The following is a 26,796-nucleotide window of genomic DNA, read 5'->3' as shown; positions in this document are numbered from 1 at the left end:
GAAGCCCTGAGGAGCACGTTTAAACCGGAAGCTGCGACCACCAAGAGAGAAACCAAAAAGGTCTCTGCTTTCTTCGGCAATCGGAATACTAAAGAACGCATTCTTCAGATCGATCACCGAAAACCAAGACGCTGAAGCTGGAATCAGAGTCAGTAGCGCCGTGATGTCAGGCACAACGGGAAACTGAGGAATCACAATTTTATTTACCTCCCGTAAATCAATAACAAAACGATAAACAGGCGGCTTCGAAGGATCAGTACGTTTTAGAATGGGCAGTACAGGGCTGTTGCACACGTTTCCCCGAGTTTCTTCAATAACATCTTTCTTGATCAGATCATAGATGATCGCTAACAATGCACGTTCACCATCAAGAGAGATACGATACTGGGGAATTCGTGGCAATCGCACGTTAGATTTCAGCTGAACAACGTAAGGGGAGATGTCAAGCAGGCCCACATCATTGGGACCTGTTGCCCACAAAGATGTAGGAAGAGAACTCAATTCCGGTGGAAGCTTATCAAGAGATAAGTACATAGGAGAGACAACCTTTTCGCCTAACGTAAGCTTTACTCCCGCAGGAGAACAATACAAAGTTGCATACAAACGTTTTAGCAAATCCAGGCCCAAAAGATTTTCACCACAACCAGTAGTCAAAATCAACGGAGCTTCAAGCTCACAAGGCCCAATTGTAAGAGGCAAAGGGCGCGAAACTGGATTGCTAACGGGGGCGCCAGAGAATCCAACGGAAACATTTGTTAAGCCAGACAAAGGTGCGCCAGGGAGTTTCGAATGCATTATGGAACTTTTCGCTGCACCAGTGTCCAACAGAAAAGGCTCAACGACGCCCGATGTAGCAACTGCGACGTAAGGCCCTCTCTGATCAACCGGAACTGATACCACTCCCTCTCCTTGTCTATGGCTGTCCTAGTAATTACTGTCGTCAGTTCCCTGATCGACGTAATAGCCGTCTACATTGTACTGTGCAGATCGTCCTTGCGATGATCCACGTTGATCAAAACAATTATTGGAATTTGATGAATTATCTGACCGATCATTCTGAGCACCACGACCTCTACCACGTGATGTCTGCTGAGAACCACCACGACCTCCCCTAGAGGAGTTACCACTATTTCGATCATTTAGAACAGGACAATTGAATTTTAAGTCACCCTCCTGTCTACAATAGGCACACTGATTGTATCCTAACGAAGACCTTTGGGAGGAGGAGTCATTTCGTGATTGCGACCTATTCGATTGTGGCTGCGATCGATTTTGCTGTGAAGCATTCTGATTCGAACGCGGAGGATAGGCCTGCTGCAACAACACTTTTGTTTTGAGTTCTTTCGTCTTTTTATCAGCGCGGTCGTTCTCCTCTTTTTCTCTGTTCTCATAATACTGTGCCGTAGCCTGTATTTGAGCCGAGGTAGAGACGCCCACGCACTCTCAAGAGTTTTTCAATTTATTGCTCAAGTCGGGCAATAAGTTAGAGACAAATTTATCCACAAACAACCGTTGACCACCCTCAGTGCCCATATCCTGACCACTATGATCGATGAATGCCTCCTCGAATCTCGTAAAGAAATCAGAGACACTCTCGTCCTTTTTCTGTTTGCAAGCTGACAATTTGTCCCAGTTCACCCTCATAGCTGGCATAAGTGTTTTCATTAGCGTAATTATTCTCTGTGGGAGAGCCGTAATGAGCTGCTCGGGCTTAGCCCCACCAATTTGTCGTGTATCTGCCGCCGTAAAGGCAGCCCAATCACCACCCAATTCGTTCGCATGATCTTCCTGACGAATCTTAGCCCATACCGGTTGCGGTACAACATTGCCAAACAGCATATCGATATCGGCAAGATTCATTATCGTAGCGTCTACGAGCTGCGACAATTCTTTATAGTACCCTGCAGGATTTTTGCGAGGGTCAGGCAAAGACTGCTTCACCTGTAACACTTCCGATCGTTTCCATGGGAGATGTATCCATACTCTCTTGAAATGTGGCAAAATAATAGGAATAGCATTAGCATCACCTGGCATCCACACTGGTGGAACTTCCCGCATGGGAAACTGACCAGACGCATCTAACTGTCTCTCAACGTCCTCCACAAACAAAGCTTGAGGTATAGGAGTGGGACGAAAAGATAACAACCGTTCAACAGCGCGTCGAACGTTGGTATCCACTATCAGTCCGTTCGAGAACTGAAGCTGTAGATCAGACAAAGCGGTCAACACATCGTCAGGTGCATCGGCCGATATCTGATCGCGCAAAACCTTGCACATTTCCTCAAAAACGTACCTCTGTGTCGGAATATTAAATTGACAGAACGTTTCAAGCACAGCACGTGGAGGATTTCTCAGAGGATATGTCATCCAACCCATCGCCATATTATACAACGCGGCACGCTCCCTATTACCGGGAAGCTGGCTACGCCTTTGAGGACCGTCCGAACCAGCGGACCCAAGAACAGGTCCGAGAGAATTAAAGAAGCTAGCCGCAACAGGAGGTGTGCGACTTCGAGTAGATGGAGAAGTATAGCACAAAGGACTAACAAGAGAAGGGGTAGAAACAGAAGAAGCAACAGGAGTAAGTAGAGCAGGAGCAGTAGCGGGAGCAGGAGTATGTGGAAGTGGAGGAGCAGTAGGAATAGCAGTAGGCAAAGGAGCAGGAACAGTCGGAAGAACGGGTGCAGGTTGAGGAACAGGTTGAGGAGCAGGTACAGGGGGAACCACAGGAGCCGTGGTACCCTGTACGTACGGAGGTGGTGACTTCATAAGATAAGACATTAAAGGATCCTCAACTGATTCTTCCTTCTTATCCGACTCCGTAGGCAAAGCAGGATAGCATTCATCTATGGACATACGCTGCAGCCTATCAAACACTTCCTTTTCCTTATCCTCCTTATCACGCTGAAACTGCTCTGCTTTCTTTACAATGGTAGCAACACCATCTCTCTGATTACGTTTAGTCTGCCTGATCTCTCTCTGTCGGGCTTCTTTACGCCACAACCGAAAAGCATCAAACATGGCCGGCCTTGACTTTTTCTTAAACAATTTAGCCTCAAGATTATCTAAAATCGGGGTCTCAAAACTACCATGAGGTGGCCAACTAAGGACACCATCTTTTTTGGTGTAACGAATCCAATATTCATTAAAAGTAATAGGACCTAGTCCGTGCTTACTGTAGAGCTCATAAGTGGGAGTTCCAACCGGAGGTATCGGACAAGAGTCCTCCAGTCGGGAATCCGTACCACAACGTCTGAAACAACTAAACAAAGTACAGCGACCAGGCATCTTGCACACTAGCCGTGTTTCACAAACTTCAAGGGTTACGGGATTTACCAAGTCCCAGCTAAGAGCAAAAACCCTCGGTTTTTGGCGGCTGCAGTCGTCAAATAGCACAACAAAGTACCAAGAACCACAAATGCAATGGAACCATGCAACAACTAAGTAACCACAACCAAGAACTCTGGGAGCGACCCACAAATACTTAACTCAAAGATCGATGGCGTCACCAGGAAGGCCCGTCAATCATCTCGCTATACCAAGATCTACGCCAGGCGCCAAAACAGGTCTACAGTCAGGGCAGCAGTCCGTCGCAGCCGTCCGGAGGCGGGAATCTTCGTGGGAAAAGTCTTCGGGCCACTTGTTTCGACAACAGGATCGATGAAGCGGAGTGCACCTTCCCTCGGAGATTTCACACGAAGTTCCTCACGATCGTCGGGCTTGGACCGGTACCACTGATGCAGCCCCATGTTGGGCGCCAACTGAACGACTGGGTTATTTAAGACCCAGCGGTGCCAGGGGACAACACCTGAAACCTTTGTGGGTAACCTGCTCCGGCGTACGAATGACAGAGACACAGGACACTTCCTTCGGCGTCAAAGATTCGAGGTTTATTACTGCAGGGAACACAGAAGTCACAGCAAGTACAACGGGTGCAACTTGAGGAGACTGCTTCAAATTGCTGCAAGTGGGTCGCTCCTTTTATACATGTTTCTTCCATAGGTTTACACTGTACACAAAGGTTTACAACTTGGTTCCCATAATTATCCCCGAGAGGGGTCGCTTTGGTCACTTTGATACATTCAGAGTCCGAAACATAAGTGCGGAAACATTTGGCGGTTCCCAACTGTAAAAACCCATCTTCCCACCATTAGTACATTCCAATCAGCAGTAAAACAGATTGAAGAAGGAACAGGGACAGGTGCAGAGGAAGATGGAAACAGTGGGGAGATCGGAAAGGGTGTAAAAGAGGAGGTATCGGGAAACACGAGCTACAGGCATCAAAGGGACGTGCCTAATGAGATGCACGGCTGAGACAATAAACCGGCATGGCAAGATGAGCCTCGAGCGGGGCCATCTGCCTTACAGTATCATCCCCCTCATCATAAAGACACTTTCAAAGGACATGTGTCTTCCGCAAATATCTTGAGAATCCCAGGGTCGCGAAGCGGACAACGTCCATTCGCTGGCTACTTGAGGGCAAGAAACAAAATGGATTCCGTATCTAAGATGGAACCCGTGGGTACAGATAGAAAAACCCACGAAACAGACGAACGGTTTAGGTTAATACAGCGAAACTGCGTACACCCACTAAACTCGTCATTTGCGGTTCGTAGATACCAGACTCGACCATATTCGTGCGAGTCGAAAACATCACTTACAATTGTCACGGAACCTCAACCCAGGTGGTGATCGCCACGGTGCTGTCCCACCAGGACTATGCTAACTCCATTTATCTTGGCATACCTCTCTACTTGTTGAAGCGACTCCAGATGGTGCAAAACTATGCTGCCAGACTGATTTTGAACCAACCTAGATGGCAACCTGCCACCACACTGCTTATGAAACTGCATTGGCTCCCCATAGTCCAACGTTGCACCTTTAAAACAGGCTGCACGGTTTTTAAATCCCTACACTGCAAAAGCCCAAATTTCAGTGACAAAACTTATAAGGAGGCACACCCCTTCCCGCAATCCGCGGTCAGACCATCTTGGCCTCCTACATACACCCTCCTTCAAACGGAAACGCACTTGGGGCTGTCGATTTGCAACACTGGCCCCCCGCCTGTGGAATTCTTTCCCTCTTGAGATCCGGACTTTACCTGGACCTCATGGAGTTCAGAAGAGCACTTAAAACCTGGCTCTATAAACAAGCTTACCATTAACTTAAACACACACGTAACATCTCCGGATCACGCCCGTGTCTTTTCCACAGCGCAAAGAAACCAATCGGTGTTAGTGTGCTCAATAAGTTTTTTTTTAACATAACATAACATATTGTGACCCGCAGCCTGTTCAGGTTACTACACAAAAGAAAGACTTTTTTTCTATGGGATTGACCTTCCTGATCTTCTGTACTTTTGAACAAGTGTTGTGTATCTTTCAAGGGCATTCTAATTTAATTTGAAAGATGTTTTACATCAGTTGTGCCATGCTTGTGGACTAACTGTGTTTGTTCCCCTAACTCTCACTCTCTATTCCTAATCTCAATTTGCTGGAGATTAATATTGATATTTATGAAACCTAATTTGTGTTTCAGGGCTCTTTTAGTGTTTATCACTAGTAAGAGCACCCTAGTGTTTGAGGTCTAGAACCAACCCACTTTGAGGCTGATGTTCCACTCCGGTGTCTTCCTTTCTAGGCCTGTCATTTTGTGAGCACTATGTAAATGCATATCTGTGCAGGTTGTTTGGCGGGCACTATCTTGCTCCCTTCTCCCTGCTTTCATCTATGATCAGATACGAAGTTCTCTTTTTTGATCTGTTACATATCTGAATTCTTGATTGCGGGGACCCATAATGCACCTTCAGATCGAAGAACTACATGATCCCTTAGGCAGAGTTGCTTTGTCCTTATTCATGTGCCTACTCACTATTTGTGGGAAATTCCTTGAAACCCTTTTACAAACTTCCATTCTTGGTTCAATGTTCACTCTAATCTGGCTAGTGAAATGCTACAACTGATAGAGCGCGCAGGTCACCCGACTATAATTTTACCATACTCACCTAGGCCCATAATCAAAAACTCCTTTACTTAATCAGGTAACCTTCTCTCTACTACCAGATATTTTCGCCTACTAGGTCCTATACCATTGACTTACCAATTCATATCACTGGTACCTGTAACCTATTGGATCAGGGAGTTAGTTTTAAAGATAGGTCAATAAACCATAGCATTTGCACTCGTATAATAACCACAGACTCGGGAAGTTTTAAACTCTTTATCTAAATTTCATAAATGGTCATGATCCAGAGATTAAACACCAATAGACTCTCAATAATGAAAATCAAAATTAATGTACAACTATGCAAAAGATATATTATACTAATCATTTAACAATAAGGGAAAGTAAGAAAAAGGGAACATGCTATATAATCAAACAATATGAGCTGTCAAATTTAAAGGGAAAGGTAAGAAAAAGGAACACGCTATTACATCAATTTTATCATTTGACTATAGGGAAGGTAAGAAAAATGGAACATGCTATTAAATCGAAATGAATTGATCATTTACTAATAGGATGGGTAAGAAAAAGGAACATACTATTCAAGATTTTTTTCTTAAAAGATTTAACCATAGGTTGGGTATATATATAAAATCAAAACTTTCACACATAGGGAAGGATAAGAGAAGGAACAAGATATACGACAACAAACCCACACAGATTTATATTTACCTAGAATGGTGTGAAAACCAACCCTGGCCACGGGTCAGTTGAAAGACAGAAGAAAACCCCAAAAGTTGCAGTTGCCGGTAGGCCAGCAGGTGCAGATCAGAATCAGGACAGGAAAACCATATTTGGATCAGGACAGGACCACCAAAGGTTTAGACCAGCACCCACAGTTCAGTTGCAACGCCTACGCTACTCCCTCTCTGCAGCTAACAGTCAGAACCCCAATTGGGTTATCGATTTCACCGACAAAGTGCTTCGCCAGCACCTCAGCTTCCCAGAACCCCGATTGGGTCAGCGAATCTTCTGACAGAGTGCTCCGCAGCCCTCTGCTCTTAGTCACCTCTTGAGTGCGTTGGGTAAGTGACAGGTCAGCTATTCGGACAAGTCTGACAAATTAACTAGCTAAGCCTACTCTAGTTATACTATTTTCCAGGTCAGTGTAGCACCCCCCAATGTTACAAGTGTAAGGATTCCCAATTTTGATTGGTCAAAGAGTGAGAAGAGGTCGTCACACCATACTAAAAATGAGACTTTTACCGTCTCATATTCAAATTTACTTTCCCGCCCATCAATTTTAGGTTCTCATGACGTTTTATTCCACCCAACAATGGATGTTCCATTGACAAATACATTGTTATAACATTGTAAAAATTTAGGTTCACAAGTTCATGTTCCCAGGAGCATCTTCTAGTCAGTCAGCTTCTTGGCTGCAGTCCAAAGGTCACTGTTCCAGAGACTTGAGATTTTCGCGTAGTCACAGTTTCAACAAAGATGGAGTACAGCATTACAAGTCAGGCCAGTTTTCAGAGTGTAACATGAAATGGAAAAGAAAGTTTTAGAACACAGAATTAACGAATACACTGTATACCATGCATCTCTACTCTATACCCATTATTTTATATTTAACTATAGCATTAGGATTAGGCAGAACGAACAGCTTAGCAAAAGCAGCAATGCAAGCTTCTCACATGTGAGAACACAGAACAGCCATCTTGGATCTAGTGCGCAGAAGCGACAGATTCCCTCCAAAGCAAAGAATACGCTATGTCACGTGAGTATGACAGACGCATGCGCAGTAGAAACCCTCGCGTAGCAGCAGCCATCTTAGATGCAAGAGTATTACAGTTAGTAAAACACATAAGCAAGCTTCACTCTGACACCCAAATGTTTATGTAAAATGTGATATTTGTAACACAAACATGTTGGTTAATCTATTAATGTTATTCGAGGTTCATGAATACAAGCAAGTCGCTTCATGTGCAAATCCTTGCTCCATCACAACCTTTACATTATTTAGAGTGAGCACATAGGATGAAAGCTCTAGGTTGAAGGCAGTCCTTTATCATAGCAACCTTCAGAAGAGTTCCCATTTACCTTTAACTGAACCTGAGCAATAAATGGTGATGGCCAACCTGTAGTATCGAGGAATTTCTTCCTGGTGAGATCATTCTAGGAGTTTGGGTCAGTTACTGAGCTTCCCCCATGAAGTTTTGTCTACATCATTACTAATCCAAGAGTATCCCTATTCTAATTCGAGCAGGTAGAGGATCTTGTTTCGTAGTTCTGTCTTCCCAAGAGTGAGGAACAGACTGCAGTCCAAGGCGTCTGCTTTTAGACTGGTGTGTGGACAGAGCTGCATACACACTCTGTACTGGTCCAGGATCTAGCACTTCCACTAGTGAGCCACAGTTTTGTTTCATTCCCACAATTGCCATCTAAACCTCTGGTGTCTGCCTGAGCCTCACACACCATTGAAAGTCTTACTGCTTTTTTATGGATTGCTGACCAATGGTCCTGAGTCACTCAGATGCCTGTTTTGAAGCCTCTTCTGCCCGAACAGCTGTGACATCCTCACCATTCCGGATCTCCTCCAATAGGGATGTTGCAACCCTGAATGTGACGCTCTTTGCACCATGTGACCTAGCACTAGCCCAGTCTGAAGCAGTGTTGGTATTTGGGATCATTTTCATGGGAGACCAGAGGATTATGCAGGATGCTACAGCCAGAAGTTCAGAGCTCTGATTTAGGCGAATGTCATTGCACACACTCAGCCAAGCCCACACTTTTTTTTCATTATTTTTTTTCAATATGGTGCAGCAATTCCGAGGCATTGTCAGTTAGATAAGTAATGGACCTTGGGTAGTGAATTGACTCCCTTCCAACTCTGTCACCCTTTCAGTTACCAGGCTGACATTTGACTGATTCTGCCTTGGCCTAACCGTCTCCAGTCCTATATGTTTCACCCTGCAGAATAGTAAGCAGGTATTTTCATTAAATTGTGTGGACAGCAGATATGTACTTGGGATTCAGACTTAAAATACAGTCCAAGACTCTGTTCCACAGTCAGAGTTTTGTGCATTGCCACCTAAACGTTAGCAATTCTGTGTAACAGTGTCTCAATGCAAAAGCCATAAACAGACTGCAATGCATTCAACATATTGCAGCAATACTGGTCTGAGAAAGTTATAGTCTGTCATCTCAGCCCTACTTAAACATGGTTCCTTTGGATGAGAAATGGATTGAAACGTAGATGATCACGATCGCTGTTTGGGATGAGTGAAGAAGGGCAGCCCCTGGCAGGTGGTGCTGAGAAGGCTTCTGGTCTGCTCCAGGTCCTGAAGGCCATGCTCGTCCCAGCATATGGACTTATGCTCTCCTGCTAGAACTCATCCCTGGACTTCAGCTGTCTAGCAAGCATCTGTAGCACTCCATATGGTAGACGTGCTTCTAGGCTCACATCAGCATGTCACTGATGTAGAAGTCCTGCACTCATTTTGTGCATTTGACCCCAAAGAGCTTAAGGGATTGGGAGAGCAGATAGGTCAGGTCACGGGAAGGTAGCAGAGACTGACAGATGGTAGGCAATGGGGCATGAGCAAAGGAAGATCATACTTTTTTGGGGGAATGTTTTTAATGCCATTTTCTCGAGTTCAGTACAGAAACAGAATGGGCTTCCAGAGAACATGATCTTCTTCAGTATTATATCAACATTATCATTCAACAGCAGTAGTATACATGCCAACAACAAATGAACTTTCATAGTTGGTAGCACAAGCCCCGCCCCCTCTCCTCCCGGCCACCACCCAACCTCGGGTAACACTATGAGTCATTTATCAGGAGACCGTAATGCTTTATTTCCACAGTTTCCATATTTTCTGGAACTTTTTGGGACATTCCTGTGCCATAGAAGCCGTTTTCTCTCTTGACATATACATTCCATTCCCTTTCTCCATTTATCCATTGAGGGGCTCAGTGTGGCTCCCCATGCGCGTGCCAGGTCACGCTTGACCACCATTAATCCTAAATTGAGTAGTGTTTTCTGGGGATGTAAACTTCTGTATGTATGCCCAACATATTTTCTCCCGAAAGATATCTTCCAGCAGGGTTATTCAATATTTCTGGATATGTTGGCATTCCCTTATCGTGTGGAAGTATGAACCCTCAGTTATGTTGCATCGTAGGCAGTTGGGCGTATTAGCCCTCCCTGTGAGGTGCAATCGAGCTCTATCGTAGTATACCCTGTGCAGGTATTTGAATTGAATCAATCTAAGGCGGGACTTAATGCCCACCTCCCTGGGCTGCATCAGCTCTATTTCCCAATCCAGGTCTTCAATCTCACCTAGGTCTGCCTCCCATTTTGCTCTCAATTTCAGAAGGGAATCCGGTTTGTTGTTTATAATGGTTCAATATGTCCAGGAGACTGCCTTTTCCCTGATTTCACCCATTAGGAGCCGTCCCTCTAATGGGGCGTATTCGGGGAGGTTGCCTATGTCTATTTGCTGCGCCAACCACGCATGCGCTAACTGCAAGTATTTATAATAATATGTCTAGCTCATGTCGTACTCTTTCTAGAGGGAGGAGAATGTTACCAGCTCATTACGGTTTATTATGTCTTTAATTTGCAAGATTCCCAGTACCCGAATCCAGTCAGCTTCGCGATTTCTTTAGGTCGTCCCCCAGCCAAAGTGAGGTTTCTCTGGTCACCCGATTGTCCCTCTTCATTTTCTGCTCTTCTTTTTTCCATGCTGCATCACTATTCGAGTTAAGAGTTTTGCGGAGCCCTTCCCACCGTAGAGGTAGTGTGTGTGCGGGCGTCTTGCAAATTATGTGCGTTCTAGTGCCTATGTGGGGTGGTCTCTCACCACATGTTCCCATTCATTTACAAGAATTAAGTGAGCCGCCCAGTAGTATGCTCTAATATCAGGGAAAAGCCGCCATTATATTGGTTGCGTTGCAATGTCGCCAGCGCTTTCCTGAAGGGTCTCCCGTCCCATAGGAACGTTCTCAATGTGTCATAAATTTTAATGTATGCCTCGTCTGGTATCAGTTGATATGCGTTTTAAAGAACATATACGAATTTTGTAAGCACTATCATTTTGTAAAACGCTGCTCTGCCCAGCAACGTTAACGGTAAGGATTTCCATCTTTCTACATCTGAGCTAAACTCCTTGAGCACCCTTTAGAGATTGCGATTCAGCGCCTCTGCTTTATCTGTGGAAACATAAATTCCAGGATATTTTATGCCATTGAGCAGTAGACACTACTAAAACCTTGTCAAAGCCCTTATAATGTTAAGGCTGTTGCCATGGTAGGCTGAACAGTCTTAAGTGATTGTTAGAGTTCCTATGCTCCCCACCCGGTGTTCTGGGCGTTAATACTGCTGTGACTAAGGATTCCAGATGTGAAAACAACAGTAATCTGTAAGTGAAAGAATAAATGTATTCTCGCCCACTTGTTGTACACCCTAGAACTATGTTTTACTGCAGGCTTGCGCAGGAGCTATGCAACATTCCCAGCTCCAACAGCAGAATGATTCACTGAGCTCCCAGATTTACTGTGTAGTATTTGATGTTTAGACGCTGGTTTGAGCCCTTTGAGTCAATTGACTCTCCAGGATAGCTCTTTATTGTTTGTAGACCCATCATGTTAGGTTTTCTGTCTGGCTCCTTTCTCTTTAATATTGCAATGGAGGAAGGTATCAAGATAGCAGAAGCCAAGGGAATGATGGTACTCTGTGAGCTTTATATCATGTCATATTATTTTGTCGTATTATGTATAATGCGTTCCAATAAGCGCAAGCCCGACAAAGATTGTATTACTTCTAAGTGGTGTTGCCTATTGGTGCCATAACCATTCCACTTGGATGACTGTTTGCATGTGAAAAATATAACCATCTTCTTTCCTCTTCTGATATGCATTTTAGATAACAAATCAGAACTTGAAATCAATGTGTTGCAGAAAAAAATAAAAATCCCTAAACTTTCTGGTGGCAGCCATGAAGACTATATGAGAGACCATCACGTGGAAGACAAAGTGAAGCTTAAACACAGTAAGGTATCAGTTTTGCAACTTTTTCTGCTTCAATTTGTATTTGAATACCATTGCCTCAATGTTTGTAGAATGACTGAATTTGGTTTTGACATCCGTGATCTCTGAGATGCCTCCAATCGTACCTAAATGACCCATTGCTGCAATATTAGATGCATTTAGCTTAGTAGAAAACGTGCATTTTTGCCTACTTGCAATTTATTAATGTCATTTTATTGGCCATTATGTCTTTTATCATATCATCGCTTCTAATCCACTTTTTATAACGGAGGCTACAGCTTGTACCCATCTATAGTGCTCCATGCTCAACATTTATTGTGAATCCATTTGGCCCATTTGTGAAGGGCAGTTTCAGCATGTCTGCAGGCTGTCCATGAATCTCATTTTCTGAGAGTAAATACATGTCTCACAACTGGCCTGCACGGATGTCCAGTAAGTTGAGCTTATTTAGATCAGAACAAAAGATATGTGCTTCTTAGCAGTAACAACTACCATACGTGTGAATTCTTGGCTGATTCTTCATTCCATTTGTATTTGTAAGTGGTTTAATGTGTTGGGTCTTTACAAGAGAATACAGGTCATGTGTATCTGTGAATAGGAGATCATACCACAAAACTGAATTTGCTTCACTGTAATAATGTTTATTTCTTTGCATTTTATATTTTAGGCTTAACACATATATATGCAGAACTATCAATTTTGTTAAATGACTACTTAACGCTTGCGCTACTCTTGAGTATCACATACTAGAGTATTGCACAGAATTCTCAAAATATGACAAATATTTAATATTTTCTGATGTTACCTCAATAGTTGCTGTGTGCAAGAATGAGGTTCACCTTGCATTTTACTGTGGGATCAGGGTTCTGTATTTGTCTAACTGCAGTGGTTCTCTGGTCATTATTACACTGTAGAAATACAATCTATTGTCCATACAAGAGATGTTGAAAAAAGGACTGCATAAGCAAATCATCAGCTTGCATGCCAGAAGAACTTTTTACATAACTTCTCACTGAGACTATACGTGTACAGCCAACAGTTGACATAGGTGGTTCGAAAACTAAAGTGAAGAAACACCAGCGGGAATAAAACAAGACACGTTGGTTCAAAATAAAGTCCCAAAAAGTTTAGTAATTCTAAAAAGCATCAAACTACCACTGGGGTATTCAGAGAAAAATGTTTATTATATCCAAATGACAAAGCTGTAGTCAAGCTTCCCTGGTATTCTGAGGCTATATTGCAGATCTTTGAACAAGAGTTATCTGTGCGAGATGTTAAAAATGGGACAAGTTGCACTTCTTGCCTGCCACTCCAGCACCATCATCCTATTCATCCCCACACCCACCTGTTTGTCAAATATTCCTCCTCACACCCACCTCAGTTTGTCATTGACAAAAGAGCAACTCATTACTTTTAGTGTATGAACTGCCTTTTTAATTTTAGAGTTGCTCCTTTCTCTCACAATACACTTCATATCATTTTACGCAGACCTCTATATGAAGAAACGAACCTGGCCAACACATTGTCTGTGGTATTTCAAATCATTGCCTAGACTTGAAAATTGCATCACAAATGTAGCACACCACCTCTATTAAAATCCATGACGAGTCAATGATTGATTAATACATTCCCAAAGATAGGGCATTTGATTCACACTTTGTTCAGTTCAAAACAACAGCAAAGGGAGAGAAGTTAAACTTCAAGAGACCTATTGTTTTGTATGTCTAAGCAAATGCAAGGAATGCATTTAATAGATATTTTGAAAGCTTAAAGATTCATCAAATTCCTTCTCGCTTTTCCTTCCTTTCAATTCTCATGTAACTTTTTTAATATATGGTCATCGTTTTGTCATTTGTCTGCACAGTCTAGACTTTCATCTTCATTTTCAACCTAATTGTATTCAGATTTCAAACAAGTGTATAAAGAACTCAAATTCTAATATTCTAGAGGAAAAGCAAAGCCAAAAACATAACCAGCCCAACCACTTTACCTTTGAAATGTTTTATTTCAATTTGTTTTTACTCATTCATAGAGCCTTTTGTTTCATCAGACAACTAACACATACAGCGCGTTTTTAATTCTCAGTATCCACGAGGTTTACTTTAACCTATCCAAAAAAATATGAAGCGTGCACCATATTCAAACCCACAGTAGCTCTTGGAAGTAAAATTGAGTACTTTTAGACATAAATCAATTTACATGGTGCACATTTAATCTAAAAGACATGCCCGATCTATCTCCAGGATTATCTAAAAGTGAAAGTCCACATCCAAGGTCCTTGAGGACTTCATTTCTAGTAAGACATGTGGGAGAAGGGAGAAATGTTTTAGTAAGATGGTGGAAATGGGAGTGTGTCCTCTTTAGAGGATGTACATGATCAATCATTACAATTCAATATTTGGGTAAGCCTTAATTGTTTTGGTTTGCTTCTGAATTGTTAGTTTTTGCCTACTAACAACATTTACATAGCACACACCAACTGAGTCGGTCTATTGATGTGCTTAATTCATTTTTCGTTTCTTGAATTTCCACCCTTTTCCACACATGTTCTCATAAGATAATCAGGTTCTTTTGGTCCAATGAGTTTTATCTCTGGTAAGCAGCATTCTCAAATATGTTATATTTCCATTTCTCTTTCCTTGCCTTTTTCCTTTTTTGGGTCACAATATGGCTGGGTAATTCACCATAATTTGACACGATTTTCATTGTTTTCAGAACTAGGCCTCAAATAATTACTTTTAAACTAGGAGTTTATTTGAGTCATTGGCTACAGTAGAAGTTGCTGTTTGCAGGATAGTGTTTGCAGAAAAGGTTACGTCAGTTGCACAAATGCTTAAAAAAAAACATAAGATGAACGCTCGTAATACTTTATGTATGACGACTCCATTTTGGGAGTTGCAAATTGCAATTATTTTTTTTTGTTACTCGCAAAATGGAATGTACAACTGGGTCTGAGACACTCTTTGCGATTCCCAGTGGGTACACAAGTGACCTGCCTCATAGAAAAATGAAACGTTTCGGTTTCATTTTTTCAGAGTAAGCAGTGGTCTGAATTTTTTTCGCTGCCCAACACAAAGGGGAAGGGGTTCCCTTGAGACTCCATCCGGTTTGAGAGTGGCTTACCACCTACTTGAAGTAGGTGGTAACTGCGATTGTTTTATGACCGCATCATACATTCAAATGCGATTCGCTATTAGGAAGGGACACCCTTGGCACACCCCTTCCTAATAGCGGCTCACAAACCCTATTATGCGAGGCGGTACTAGGTTACCAACTCGCAAAATAGGGTTTGTAAATACCACAAACCTTTTTAGCAGTCGCTAAAGAGTCATACGTCTGTCCCCTAGTGCACAAATGACTGAAGATTATTAATGCAAGGACTGTTCTCCGGAATCATTTCAATTAACAAAACATGTCGGAAAATATTTTGTATTGTAAATTCACTTCATTTTGAACTTTCTCAAGTAAAGATTTTAAGGATTGGCGAGGAGCACTTTGTAATATAAGATATTCGTAATAAAACTTTACTAAGCATGGAAAATCCTTACTGCTGTCATGTTTGGTTCTAGCTACTATCTGGAAATGTTGGAATCCCAAATATACTTGACATTTTTTTGTTCCACCCCATATGAATGTTTTAGTTTGGAACTGTTCCTGGTATACCTTTAAAGAACAGCATTCCTACTTGTGTATACTGTTTTAGGTGGTTTGCTGTCCTTGTGCCCCTATTTAGTATACTAACTTGGACGCCTGCTTCTTTCATCCAGTTCCTACCTGTGTATTTTGTGTAACTTGATTTGCTGTCCTTTTATCTGTAAGTAGTGTGCTAACTTTGACTCCTCCTTCTTACACCCAGAGGCTTGATGGAAAAAAGGTGACGGAAAATGCTCACAAAAGTATTGAAGCAGTTGTCGCCCGACTTGAACAGCAAAATGGCCTGACACAGACTCAAAACTCTAGCTGTAATGAGGACATCATTGCGCCTGCGGATATCATTATCGCAGACCATATGAATAGTGCAACCATCCCTCGTGCCTTGTATGAGGAGTTGTTGAGAAACTACACAGCGCAGCAAGAAAATATGAGACGCATCCAGGTAGATCTGGAGAGAACGCGAAGACAGCTTGTACAGCAGGCCAAGAAACTGAGGGAGTACTGGACTCTGGTTTCAGAAGTGAAGGAGCTGAGAGACCTCAACAGAAGACTACAAGATGTGCTGCTTCAACGGTTGGGCAGTGGTGAGTTTGCTGGACACCTGATGGATAATTTTAATGGCCATGGTTAATTGTATGCTGGGGAACAGTGTCGCTGGGTAAAATACCAGCTACCTTGCATTCGGGGAGCGAGTGGCACAGACCCAGTGTGGCCGCTGTGTATCCCATCTGTCTCCCTTCCTTAGTCTGCCCCACTCTACCTTCCAGGAAAGATGTATGATTTGGATTGGGACTTAAGCAGTGTGAACAGCATGAATAAGAAATGCACAAGAAGGCCCCTAACTGCCCACATTTCACTTGCAACTGCTTCCTGTATGTGGTATTCTGTTCTGTTGGTGTTCCAGCCGTTGATGGTCCCCCTTCCACTCCCGCTTCCTGGAAGTAGGCATATGTCCATGCATCTCCAAGAAAGTCAGTGAATAGGCATAGATAGGGACCCTAATATTGGAGAAGAATCCAGCCTTCAGATATGTGGGTACTGTATTCTCGTGTTCCTTTCCGAAATGTCTCTGCAAACAGAGACTGAAAATCCAGGTGCACAATATGCTTGCATGCTCAGTAGTGGTGGTTGGGCATGGATAGATGGACAACGCAAAGAGTCGAAACACTGCTTTCCTTGCCGCACCCTTTTGGTGCAGAATGGTTCGGGGTGGTGATTGGGGAGTGTGCAGAGCAGCAGGGAAAAGAGTGGCAGACAGGGAAGGGGTCTTCGCAACCCTGCTCGCAGAAGAGTGGCCAGCTAGCTCAGTGCACTAAAGCGATGGTGAGCAGAGAGCTGCGAATGCTGACTCATTCGCCAAACTGAAAAGATAGGCTACCATTTCTAATAAATAGCTTGGTAATTGAAATTTGTTGCCGTACAAAGGATTTAGCTCTGCATGGGAATCGGATTTATCTGAAAGCGAAACATGTTTCTTGATTTTTTTTACCAAAGTTAATTTACTGAATAATATTATTCATTTATGAACAAAGTGGACACAACTTTGTCTGCTTCAGTAATTGCTGTGACAATTTAATGGTATTCAGAACTGCATGAATATTTAACATCTTGCGATGGAGTCAGAATCATACTTAATCCGAGATAATCAAGCTCATAATACAGTAGTCCCAGTAACATAAGCTGACTATTTTTTAAGTTATGTTATTAAAAATAACAGAACATCTGATTTAATGGAAATTTCCATTGCTGTGTGACATGTGAAATCCCAGCAATTTAATGAATACGGTTGGTGTAATTCCCCTGCTGCTTCTCTTTTATGATTTTCATGGGTGTCCCATTATGTCATTTTTATGGCATGTTTGATAGTGCAGCTATCGCCAGACAATGATTTGAGCATCACTAAAGCTGGGCTTTTGTTCTTCCCTTATGATGGGAACCAGGTGTACATGATTTTATTGGGCAGACGTTGTGTGCTGTCTCAAACAAGCTGCTTGCCCCTCTCAGATGTGATCATTGTGTTTATCCAACTACCTAAGCTTGAACTTTGAGGAGCACACACACATAACATTCAGATAACTCGACCATTTATTGTGTTTTCTCTGGCAGCAGCACAGACGGGAGGAGGGCAGTCACTGACCTGCATGGATTTTTATGACTAGTTTGATAATGCAACTGTCACCTAGCCTTTCAACATCCACTAATATTACTCTGCAATTCTTTGCTTCCACACAAATCCAGATTTATTCCCAGGCTATTCACTCGTAATGCTTCACATTACCAATCTACATTCCTTTAGAGCCAGACCTATTAGCACTGCCAATGCTTGTTTTATACTGTGAAACCATGTACCTTTTTTAAAATTTCAAAGATACAGCACGAAAATAGCAACTTTTAATTTTTAAGTCCGGCCATAAAGTGCAGCTGCCTTGAAACGAGTTTTCACCCGGTATTTACTTATACATCAAGTGGGCTTTGGCTTCGCCCAGAGGATTATTTTTCTCTCATTTCATCTCATGCTGTTGGTAGTTAGTGTATCAGCCCTCCTTCTAAGATGAGCTATCGATTGTAATGCTGAGGTATGTTGTGCGCACTGTCCCACATTAAGGGCCTGTAGGTACTGACCTCCTAGTCACAAATTAAACGCTTTTTGTTTTGGCAAACCGAACTATTTATGTATAAAGGGATCCAGAAATGGCACTTGCCCCTTTGCGAATCAGTTACCACCCCATCTTTGGAATTTGTAAGTGATTAGTGATTTGCAACTGGAATTACTGTTGCAAACCATTAATAGATACCATATCGACTCATATATCAGTTGTGCACATTAGCTTCGCTAATTGAGTCCCTATTAATGTTCATTCTATGAACTTGAGAGCCCTTTGTTTTCTACCTGATAGATTTGTTTTGGTATTGGATTATATAAATGTTTGCTCACCCTGGTAGTTTTGAAATGGAAATGTCAAACTGATTTTAAACTGGTAAATGATCCTTCCCTGACAGCTTGCATATTTTTAAGGGGAACAGGACACATTAGAAACGGGCTGAGGTTTTGCTCCTACGAGTCCATGCTAACCCTCCGTGCTTGATCGGTTGAGTAAAAGACGCAAGTGAAAAGTCCCAACATTGTTCTTAGGAGCCCGCTGCCTCCCTTCCAAATGCTGGGGCTGCTCAATACCAAGGTGGGGAATTATTGATGGCACCTCATGCCTTGTTCTTCCGCCACCTAGTACTGCTGGTCGCCTCAATGCAACCTTCCAGGTTCTTTTTTTTTATCCCTCCTTTTTACCATTGTCGCTATTTTCCTATCTTTCTCTTCCTCCATCCTTCTCCTTTTTCGGGTCAAAGTCACATTCTGGTGCCAGTCATGAGTACAGCTGCCATACACATAGTAAACAGTGTTTCTAGCAGATATAGTTATATATTTCACGATGGCAAAAATGAAACTCGTCAAACAATTGTTGGTCAAATTTCGAACCCACGTGAGCAACTTAACTTTTGGTGGTTGAGCGCACTGTTTGTTTAGGTTTCTGTTTTATTTAAAGTCAGAATGTATGTGAGGTATCCACTGCTATTGCAAGTTTACATCTTATTTAAAGCAAAGATATTTAAAATATTTTAATTGCTTTCCTTGTACACATAGTTTTTGAACAACGGATCTAAACTTTTCCTGGGTTGATCTGCTCTTAGAATCTGCACCAAATTATGAGTTGACTGAAAACCTTCCCCCTGTGTGGGATCCTGTATCACTTAATGTGAGAAAACCCCTTCAGTTTTGTGAAGTTCAGCTAGTGGGAAGAAAAAAATAACTATTGGCAAAGCTACTAGGCCTGGCTTTGACTTCAAGCCATTTGGCTTTGTCAATGCCTGTTCTGCCATTGAGTTTGCAAAAACGTATTGTTGGGTAATATGTAAGGCCCTCCGCAATCTAAAAAAAACATTGCCTTAAAGCGAAAATAATTTTGGTCTAAAAAAGTACACAGTCCCTTCATAGTTCCTGACACTGAAGGGAACTAGTTTGTGTTTGGGTGTGCTTCTTGTGAACAGGCAGAAATCGGTCACTCACAGAGAGGCTAGTCAATAACTGAAGTGGGCCGACCGTTCCTCCATGCAGTATACTGTAGTGGGTGGTAGAATATGTGAATGACAATTTAACAGACTAATGGATAAAGAGGGCTGGCTGAAAGGCCTGTAGGTAAGTATATATATGTAATTTTATTAAAATCAAACGATCTTGACTAACGCCATACCTAACAATAAAACATCCAAATTCTCTGTATCATATACTTTTCTGACAGTTCTGCCTCATCCAGTCAGAGACATATTTTTGAAAATTTGGTTTTGGACTCAAAGTCCCTCTACAAGTTTGGAATATTTTGTACTGTCTGCTCTTTTGAATTTCCAGCATGTCAGGCAAAGGGTGCATGTGGATGTTGAAGGGTGCTGAGGGTCAGTATAATCTGGCTAGCACTTGCTATATTTGCATTGCTGATGTTGGGACAGGGGTGTATTTTTTTAATGAAGGGAAGGATATTGTTCGTTTTCTGAAGTTTGGTAATGATGATATCAAATAGTTTTGCTTGCCGCTTTGCTTTAGTGGTTTGGGTGTCACCTGGTTTGGATTGGTTAGTAGTGAGGTGTTTGGCTCGATTGCAATAATTCCTAAGCTCACACAATTTCAGAAGTGTGCTACAGAAGAACTGTGTTAGAGATTCTGACCAGTTTGTTTTTAGTTTTTTTTTTTTTACATACGTGGTATTGCATTCATATTCACATTTTTGAGGGGAAGGTAGGTCAATGGCTGTTGTGAATTTATGGGCCGGGTGGGCTAAGATTTCCCATGATAATGGCAAAGGTTGGTCAGTGGTGATCAAGAGAACTTGAGCAAATTAATGAGGGTGTAGCTTATATCAGTTTTTTCTTCTGAGAGCCATTTTCTATTGAGCTAGTCTCCCCTTCAAAGATGTTGACCATGGTATGATATGACCTGGATATGACATAATCAGTGATCTGGAACTTGGGAATCAACAGAAACTCTAGGCCCAGGCTTTCATCTCAGGCAAGAGTTAATTGGCCAATAAATTGGAAAGTCCAGGCTATCCTGGTTGTATATGAATCCTTAGACCTAAATACTGGACTGGTAACAGACATTCAAGTCTCCTAGTATTTTGCCCTACAGGGCACAACAGTAGCATATCTGCTGTATATAAATGCTGGTGGCCTAGCATAGCACAACTGATAAGAACACTGAAAATGTAATTCCCAGTTTTCAAGGATGCACTCTGAGTTGTTTTCTGCCTCAGCGGTGTTGTAGTGACTATGCATGAATGTTGGTGTTACAAATTTCCAGCTTTAAACATTTGTAAAGTCATATCATTAGAAGTCATATTGTTGTTTTAAGCCAAGTCATGTCAGTTTACTTAGTAAGGAAATTATTTTACAAAGGGATTGATGTGTGTTCTTGATGAGTTGAGTAAAGTATTTGTGCCACATGTTAGTGGGTAAGCCCAAACTCCGTTTTAATTTGTATTTTGTGTAATTCCATGTCTCTGGATTGAGTTAATTTGTGTTTCTATGCAATAGTTTCTCCAGGTTTATGCCAAGGTTTCCTTTAAAGACTTGAACCTTGAAAATATTTCTTTAAAGAAGTAGTACTATATGTTTATTAATAGAGTAGAGCAGTGTTTTTTAAAGATTGCGGAGGACAGGCATTTTGGCTACTCGTGTTTAGCAGTGATTTTATCAAAAGCATATGTGTATTGTTGCTGTAAAGACCAGCGCTTAAGATTTTGGGCTTCTGTATGCCCAGTGCAGTAGGAGGAGGAGTGAGCTGGTGCATCTCACAAGATCAAAAAGAATGAAATGGAAAACCCGCTTGTCAAGCAGGAACGTGCGCCATTCAACTGGACAATGGAGCTTTTGAAGCTTTTCTTGTGAGGATAAATACCCTAACGTACATTAGCCATGCACATTTAAAAGTTTAGCTTCCAGGCTTCAGTATTGTTTGGAATAAATACTTTCTTAGAGTGCTTATTTTGTTTGCTCCTTTTGTATCAGATGCATGGAAATGAGGGAGTGGATGGGACTACCTGCATATCTGAATGTTATTTACTGTGAAGAGTTGTGTAAAGGAACATGAATGAATGACTGTAAGCAGACATTAGGAAATGGCATCAGGATCATAGCATGTCATTACAGTTATAGTATTTTCCTAGGAGTCTTCAGGCTTATCCTTGAAGGGTACATTACATTGGGAAGAAATGCGTTTTTGCACCCATCCATATCTAGTCTGAGGAGAAATAGCTCAAAACAAATGTCTTGGGATCACTCATGGAATGCCCCAAGAAGCATTCCTGTTAACATGTCTACTCTGACACATGGAATGTTTGGTAGAGGATTGTACTTGCAGTCTAACAGATTGGAGCTCAGTGGAATTGGTTGATGGCACAATAGATGGAAATAGCCCCTCTAAAACTTAAGAGAATCGCTGACAAAAACAAAAATCCATGGTTCAATAGTTCCCTAAATGAGGAAAGACGATCACTCAGACTTTAAGAGCGCAAGTGACGTCAATACCCTACTTTACCCCATTTATGCCAACTGAGACAATCCAGGAAAGCTTATAATTAAAGCATCCTTCAATCAAAAAAAGACTTTTTTAGGAAAGAACTGGACAATGCAATAAATAGGCCAAGGAAACTATTCGACAAAGAACAGTCGAATAAATCTGCCAAATCAGCACCGGTCATCTCCAAAAAAAGCTTAAATAGCGAGTATTTCTCCATCTTCTTTACCGACAAAGCAAATGCACTGCAGAGAGAACTTAAAAAATCAGCTGAAGATTTGGAAAGGGAGAAGGTTTCTTCAGATGAACTACAGTTCCAACAAGAACTCGACAAACCTAAGAACAACGCTCAATGGACAGGTTTCAATTTAATCAGTGAATTAGAATTATCTAAGATCATGTCATCCACCAAACCTAACAACCATTATAACGACCCCCTGCCAGCAAAGTGCTGGTCTTCTCTTAACCACCTGTTAATCCCGTCGTGGACTAAGATCATTAATGCTTCGTTATCACAAGGCCAAATTCCAGACTGCTTAAACACAGGGCAAGTCATTCCTCTTCTAAAAAAACAAATGAAAACCCTTCTGATCCAAACAACTTTAGACCTGTTACAAACATTCCCATGCTCACTAAAGTTCTGGAAAAATGTGTCCAACAACAACTGAGTCATCACGTTACGGATTTCAATCTACTAAATGATTTCCAATCGGGGTTCAGACCGAATCATAGTACAGAAACTGCAATACTGCAAATAGTAGATGACGCTCTACTGGCTCTTGATCACAACGACACATGTCTCCTAATATTGTTGGACTTGTCGGCTGCGTTCGACACGGTAAACCATGACAAAATTCTGGATAGGCTGAAAAACGGAATGGGATTAGATGGTATAGTACTAAAGTGGTTCAGCTCCTTCCTAGAGAATAGATCACAACATTTCATTGTCAACCAAACCCTGTCAGGCTCTACCAGAAATACAATTGGAGTTCCACAAGGTTCAACGTTATCCCCGGCGCTTTTCAATCTCTATGTAGAACCACTTACAGCTATACTACAAAAAGCAAACATCTCATTTCATATGTACGCGGATGACACGCGGCTGTATATCAAGGTAAAATCGACAGAAGATTTAAAAACTATGAATCAAGCCCTCACAAGAACCCTCCAATAGCTAACCCTGAATCACCTGAAGCTAAATCCGCAGAAAACGGAAATCGTACTGATTACACCTCAGAAAAGTAAACTCAAGATAGCGGACTGGTCCAACATTATCACTGCTTTAAAATGTACCCCGAAGATTGTCGACTCTACTAAATCTTTGGGAATTACCCTTGACAAAAACTTGAACATGATTCACATATCAACACAATGGCAAAGAATGCCCGTTTCCATCTAAGCTACCTGCGGAAACTAAAACCATTCCTATATAAAACTGATCTTAAAACAGCAGTCCAGGCACTGTTTATCTCCAGGATAGAAAATGGGTGCACTACTCTGGCAGGGCTTCCCAAAGTAACAACAGCCCCTTTGAAAGCATGTCTCAATGCTGCCACAAGACTGATAATGGGATCCAAAAAATTCGACCACATCTCCCCTCACTAGAAAGTGCTCAATTAGCTTCCTTTCGAAGCAAGAATTCCCTTCAAAATAGCTTGCATCACCCATAATGCATTGCACCATAAAACGCCAGTTTACCTTGCACAGAAAATCACGCTTTCAAGAGGAAACAGAAGCACCAGGAGCAGAGACAATCTACTTCTGAAGCCAGCTCGTTTTTGTAAGAAAAGAACTTATGACCGAGCGTTCTCTGGAGCAGCACCACGAATTTGGAATGCACTCCCCCCAAGCATTAGAAGAATTCCATCCATCCCTGCATGGAAAAAAAAAGCAAAATTATTCTATATGAGAAAATTTCTACAATAAGACCTTACAGCAGTACATGTGGATCAAATCTATCCATGTTTGCCTCCAGTCATCCACCAGCCTCTCGCATGTGGTGGTGTGACTTAATGCGATCGTTACCAACTCAATTGTTGATTTAATTGCTGATTCGCTATTTGTTTATACACTTCTCCAAAGTGTACTGTTGTATAGAGTTTGTAAATTGCAATCTGTGCTTCCAAATGGTACTAATGTTGATACAGTACTAGTGTGGAAGTGTGGCTCACTGGTTAGAGGCGACAGACCCGAGAGCAGAGGACGGCCCGGGACCAGGGTTCGATTCCCGGCGCGGCAAGTTTCTGGACCAGGGTCAGCGGACTCGATAATTCTCTCGCCTCGGTGCCCACTCTGATTAGCGATCACACTCGGCAACTCTGGGCATTAGCTTGCCTCATCTTCACTAACGGCCCCACCAGACCGCTGGGGATGCCTGGTCTCACCCTGGAGATACCCATTAAGGGACCATCTCTCAGGGAAGCCAGGAAGGGTTTTCGCAGCAGTCGAAGCGCCTTGGGACCCTACGGGTAAGTAGTGCGCTATATAAATGCCTATACATTTACATTTACATACACAGCTGTAAAGCGCTCTGATACCCCTCGCAGGGTCATGTTCGCGCTATAGAAAACACTAAATAAATTTAAAAAAAATAGATTAAATACTTGAAGAGCCTTTTAACTTATGCAGCCCAGAGGAATTTCATAGTCTATCTTGGTACTTGTTAGTTGTTTGTAGGCCCTCGAGGGGAGACAATTCAGTAAGAAAGCATTAAAGCATAAGTAATCTACCTCCAAATACTTTGTTTGTTGCAGGGAAGATGGAGATTGTGTTTGGTTTTGACATCCTCCATTCAGCTACTATGACGATGCAGTGATAACTGTGTCGGGGTGGCTTTCTGCACGAGGCAAAGGGTCTTGAATTCAGTGCTTTCCTTGATGGGGAGCTTTTTGAGGATCAAAGTCAGTGTAATATGTTTCGAGTGTTTCACAACTTAGATGTGCCAGACCACATACCCTTGTATAAGTCTTGGCATTGTGTCCTGTTGTTCGTGTCATCTTGTGGTTTACATCTCGGCTTTCTGCCCCGTTTTCCCCGCATCTGCGGTCGGGCTGTGTATACATTTGTGTGGCCGGTGAGATTGTCCCTTTCGCGGCCATTGAATTGTCCACCCCCTCAGTGGCAGGAAAAGAGAAGGAGAAGGAGCAAAAAGTGGGAGGTATAGGGAGAGTTTAGTTTGGTTGTGGTCCTGGAGGGCATGCGTTACTATTCTAGGCCAGATTATGACTCCAGCAGGAGCTTCGCTTGGTACGATGTTTACGGCGGCTTGTGCGAGGACAGGTAGTTGTCCAGAGAGAGCCACATTTCGCACTTTGTGTGTGTCTTCGGTGTGTGGTTAGCCGTTATGGTGTCTGCCCCCCTTAAAAAGGTGACCCAGTTGAAGGTGGAGATCCTTGAACAACCTTGTTTGCCATTACTAGCCAATTTGGCCTTGAGCCTGGTAAGGAGGGTCCACCTGGCTTAAATCAATAAATGCCGTCTGGTCATTAATGTTAGTTTGATCTGCTTTGTTTGTGACTAGGAATACATGGGGAAAAGCGTCAGTACAGTTATGCTTTGGTTTCTGTTCCCATGCCCAGCTGATATTTTTGCTGTGGGGAGGGGGGGAGGGGGGTCTTAGTGGTGTGCGTGACAAGGATGGATAAGCAGCTCATGGCAAAGTTGTCTGATATGAAAAGACAACTTGAGAGAAAGTGAGAATCGGATTTCTATAACAAACATTTTTATGCATTCCACCAAGTTGGCAGTACTCTAATCCTACTGCATGTATTCTCTTTTATCATGTTTAAGACTTTTAAGAATGTGCCTGTGGAACCCTGAGTTTATTTACTCGAAAGTAAAACCATAGTAAAGTAAATTCAAAACATGTTTGACACTCCTAAATCCAGATCTCGCCTCAAAACAATGAATGTTTAAATCCGAGTATTCAAATAAAAACAATTTGGTAAGAGCTGAAGGAGCCTTGGTATAATATTTTATTTTATGAAGATCTTACAGAAACACACGTAGCCCCAAGCTGCTTGTCCTTTTAGTTATGTATTTATACGTTTCCACATGCTCGAAAATGTCAAACGTTGAGGTTTATTGATCGGCTGTGGCGCCTTTACAGAATGCCTCCTCTTTGAAGACGTTTTTTGCGATCAAATGAAGATAATCTCATGGAAAGTGGTGCAGCGTTTCAATTGAAGATGTTTTCTTGTTAAGGGCTGGTGAAATATGAGGAGTTTCATGTAGACGTATCCTCTAACCTTTCGGGGGCCAAGAATGGCTACCTTCGTTAGGGTTTGGCTGCTCATGGAAGTGAAAATGTCCATCAGCAAATCTGTCCCCATCAAACCATGAGGTTTATGAACTTGGGGTATTAGACAGAAACAGAAACCAACCTTTAATGAGACTGGCAGAACCGGGTCCAAAGGCAAAAGTTGGCTACAATACAAACTGGGTACCAGAGCACCATTTTGAATAGGGTTATAAGTAGCCTAGCGCACTCCCCCCATCTTCCCTCCCCCACAACCCCAGCAAGTGAATACTGAGTTGGAATTAGACTTGGAAAATATCCAAGCAACAAGGCATTCCTGTAT

At 42.3% G+C, this 26,796-nt stretch overlaps 1 protein-coding gene across 1 annotated transcript in view; it reads left to right on the top strand.

Moving 5' to 3' along the window:
* Positions 1–26,796, top strand: part of BEND5 (BEN domain containing 5) — a 109,919-nt gene that overhangs the window by 18,130 nt on the left and 64,993 nt on the right. The window contains exons 2-3 of the mRNA XM_086952405.1: positions 11,876–12,006; positions 15,857–16,238. Of these exons, the coding sequence (XP_086808531.1) occupies positions 11,876–12,006; positions 15,857–16,238 (513 nt within the window). The remainder of the gene's footprint in view (positions 1–11,875; positions 12,007–15,856; positions 16,239–26,796) is intronic.

This window comes from Lissotriton vulgaris, chromosome 1_1 (genome assembly GCF_964263255.1).
Source record: "Lissotriton vulgaris chromosome 1_1, aLisVul1.2, whole genome shotgun sequence".
In the NCBI taxonomy this organism is placed as follows: domain Eukaryota; kingdom Metazoa; phylum Chordata; class Amphibia; order Caudata; family Salamandridae; genus Lissotriton; species Lissotriton vulgaris.
Note: the sequence above shows the minus strand (reverse complement) of the source record. Positions and strands in the feature narration are given on the sequence as shown.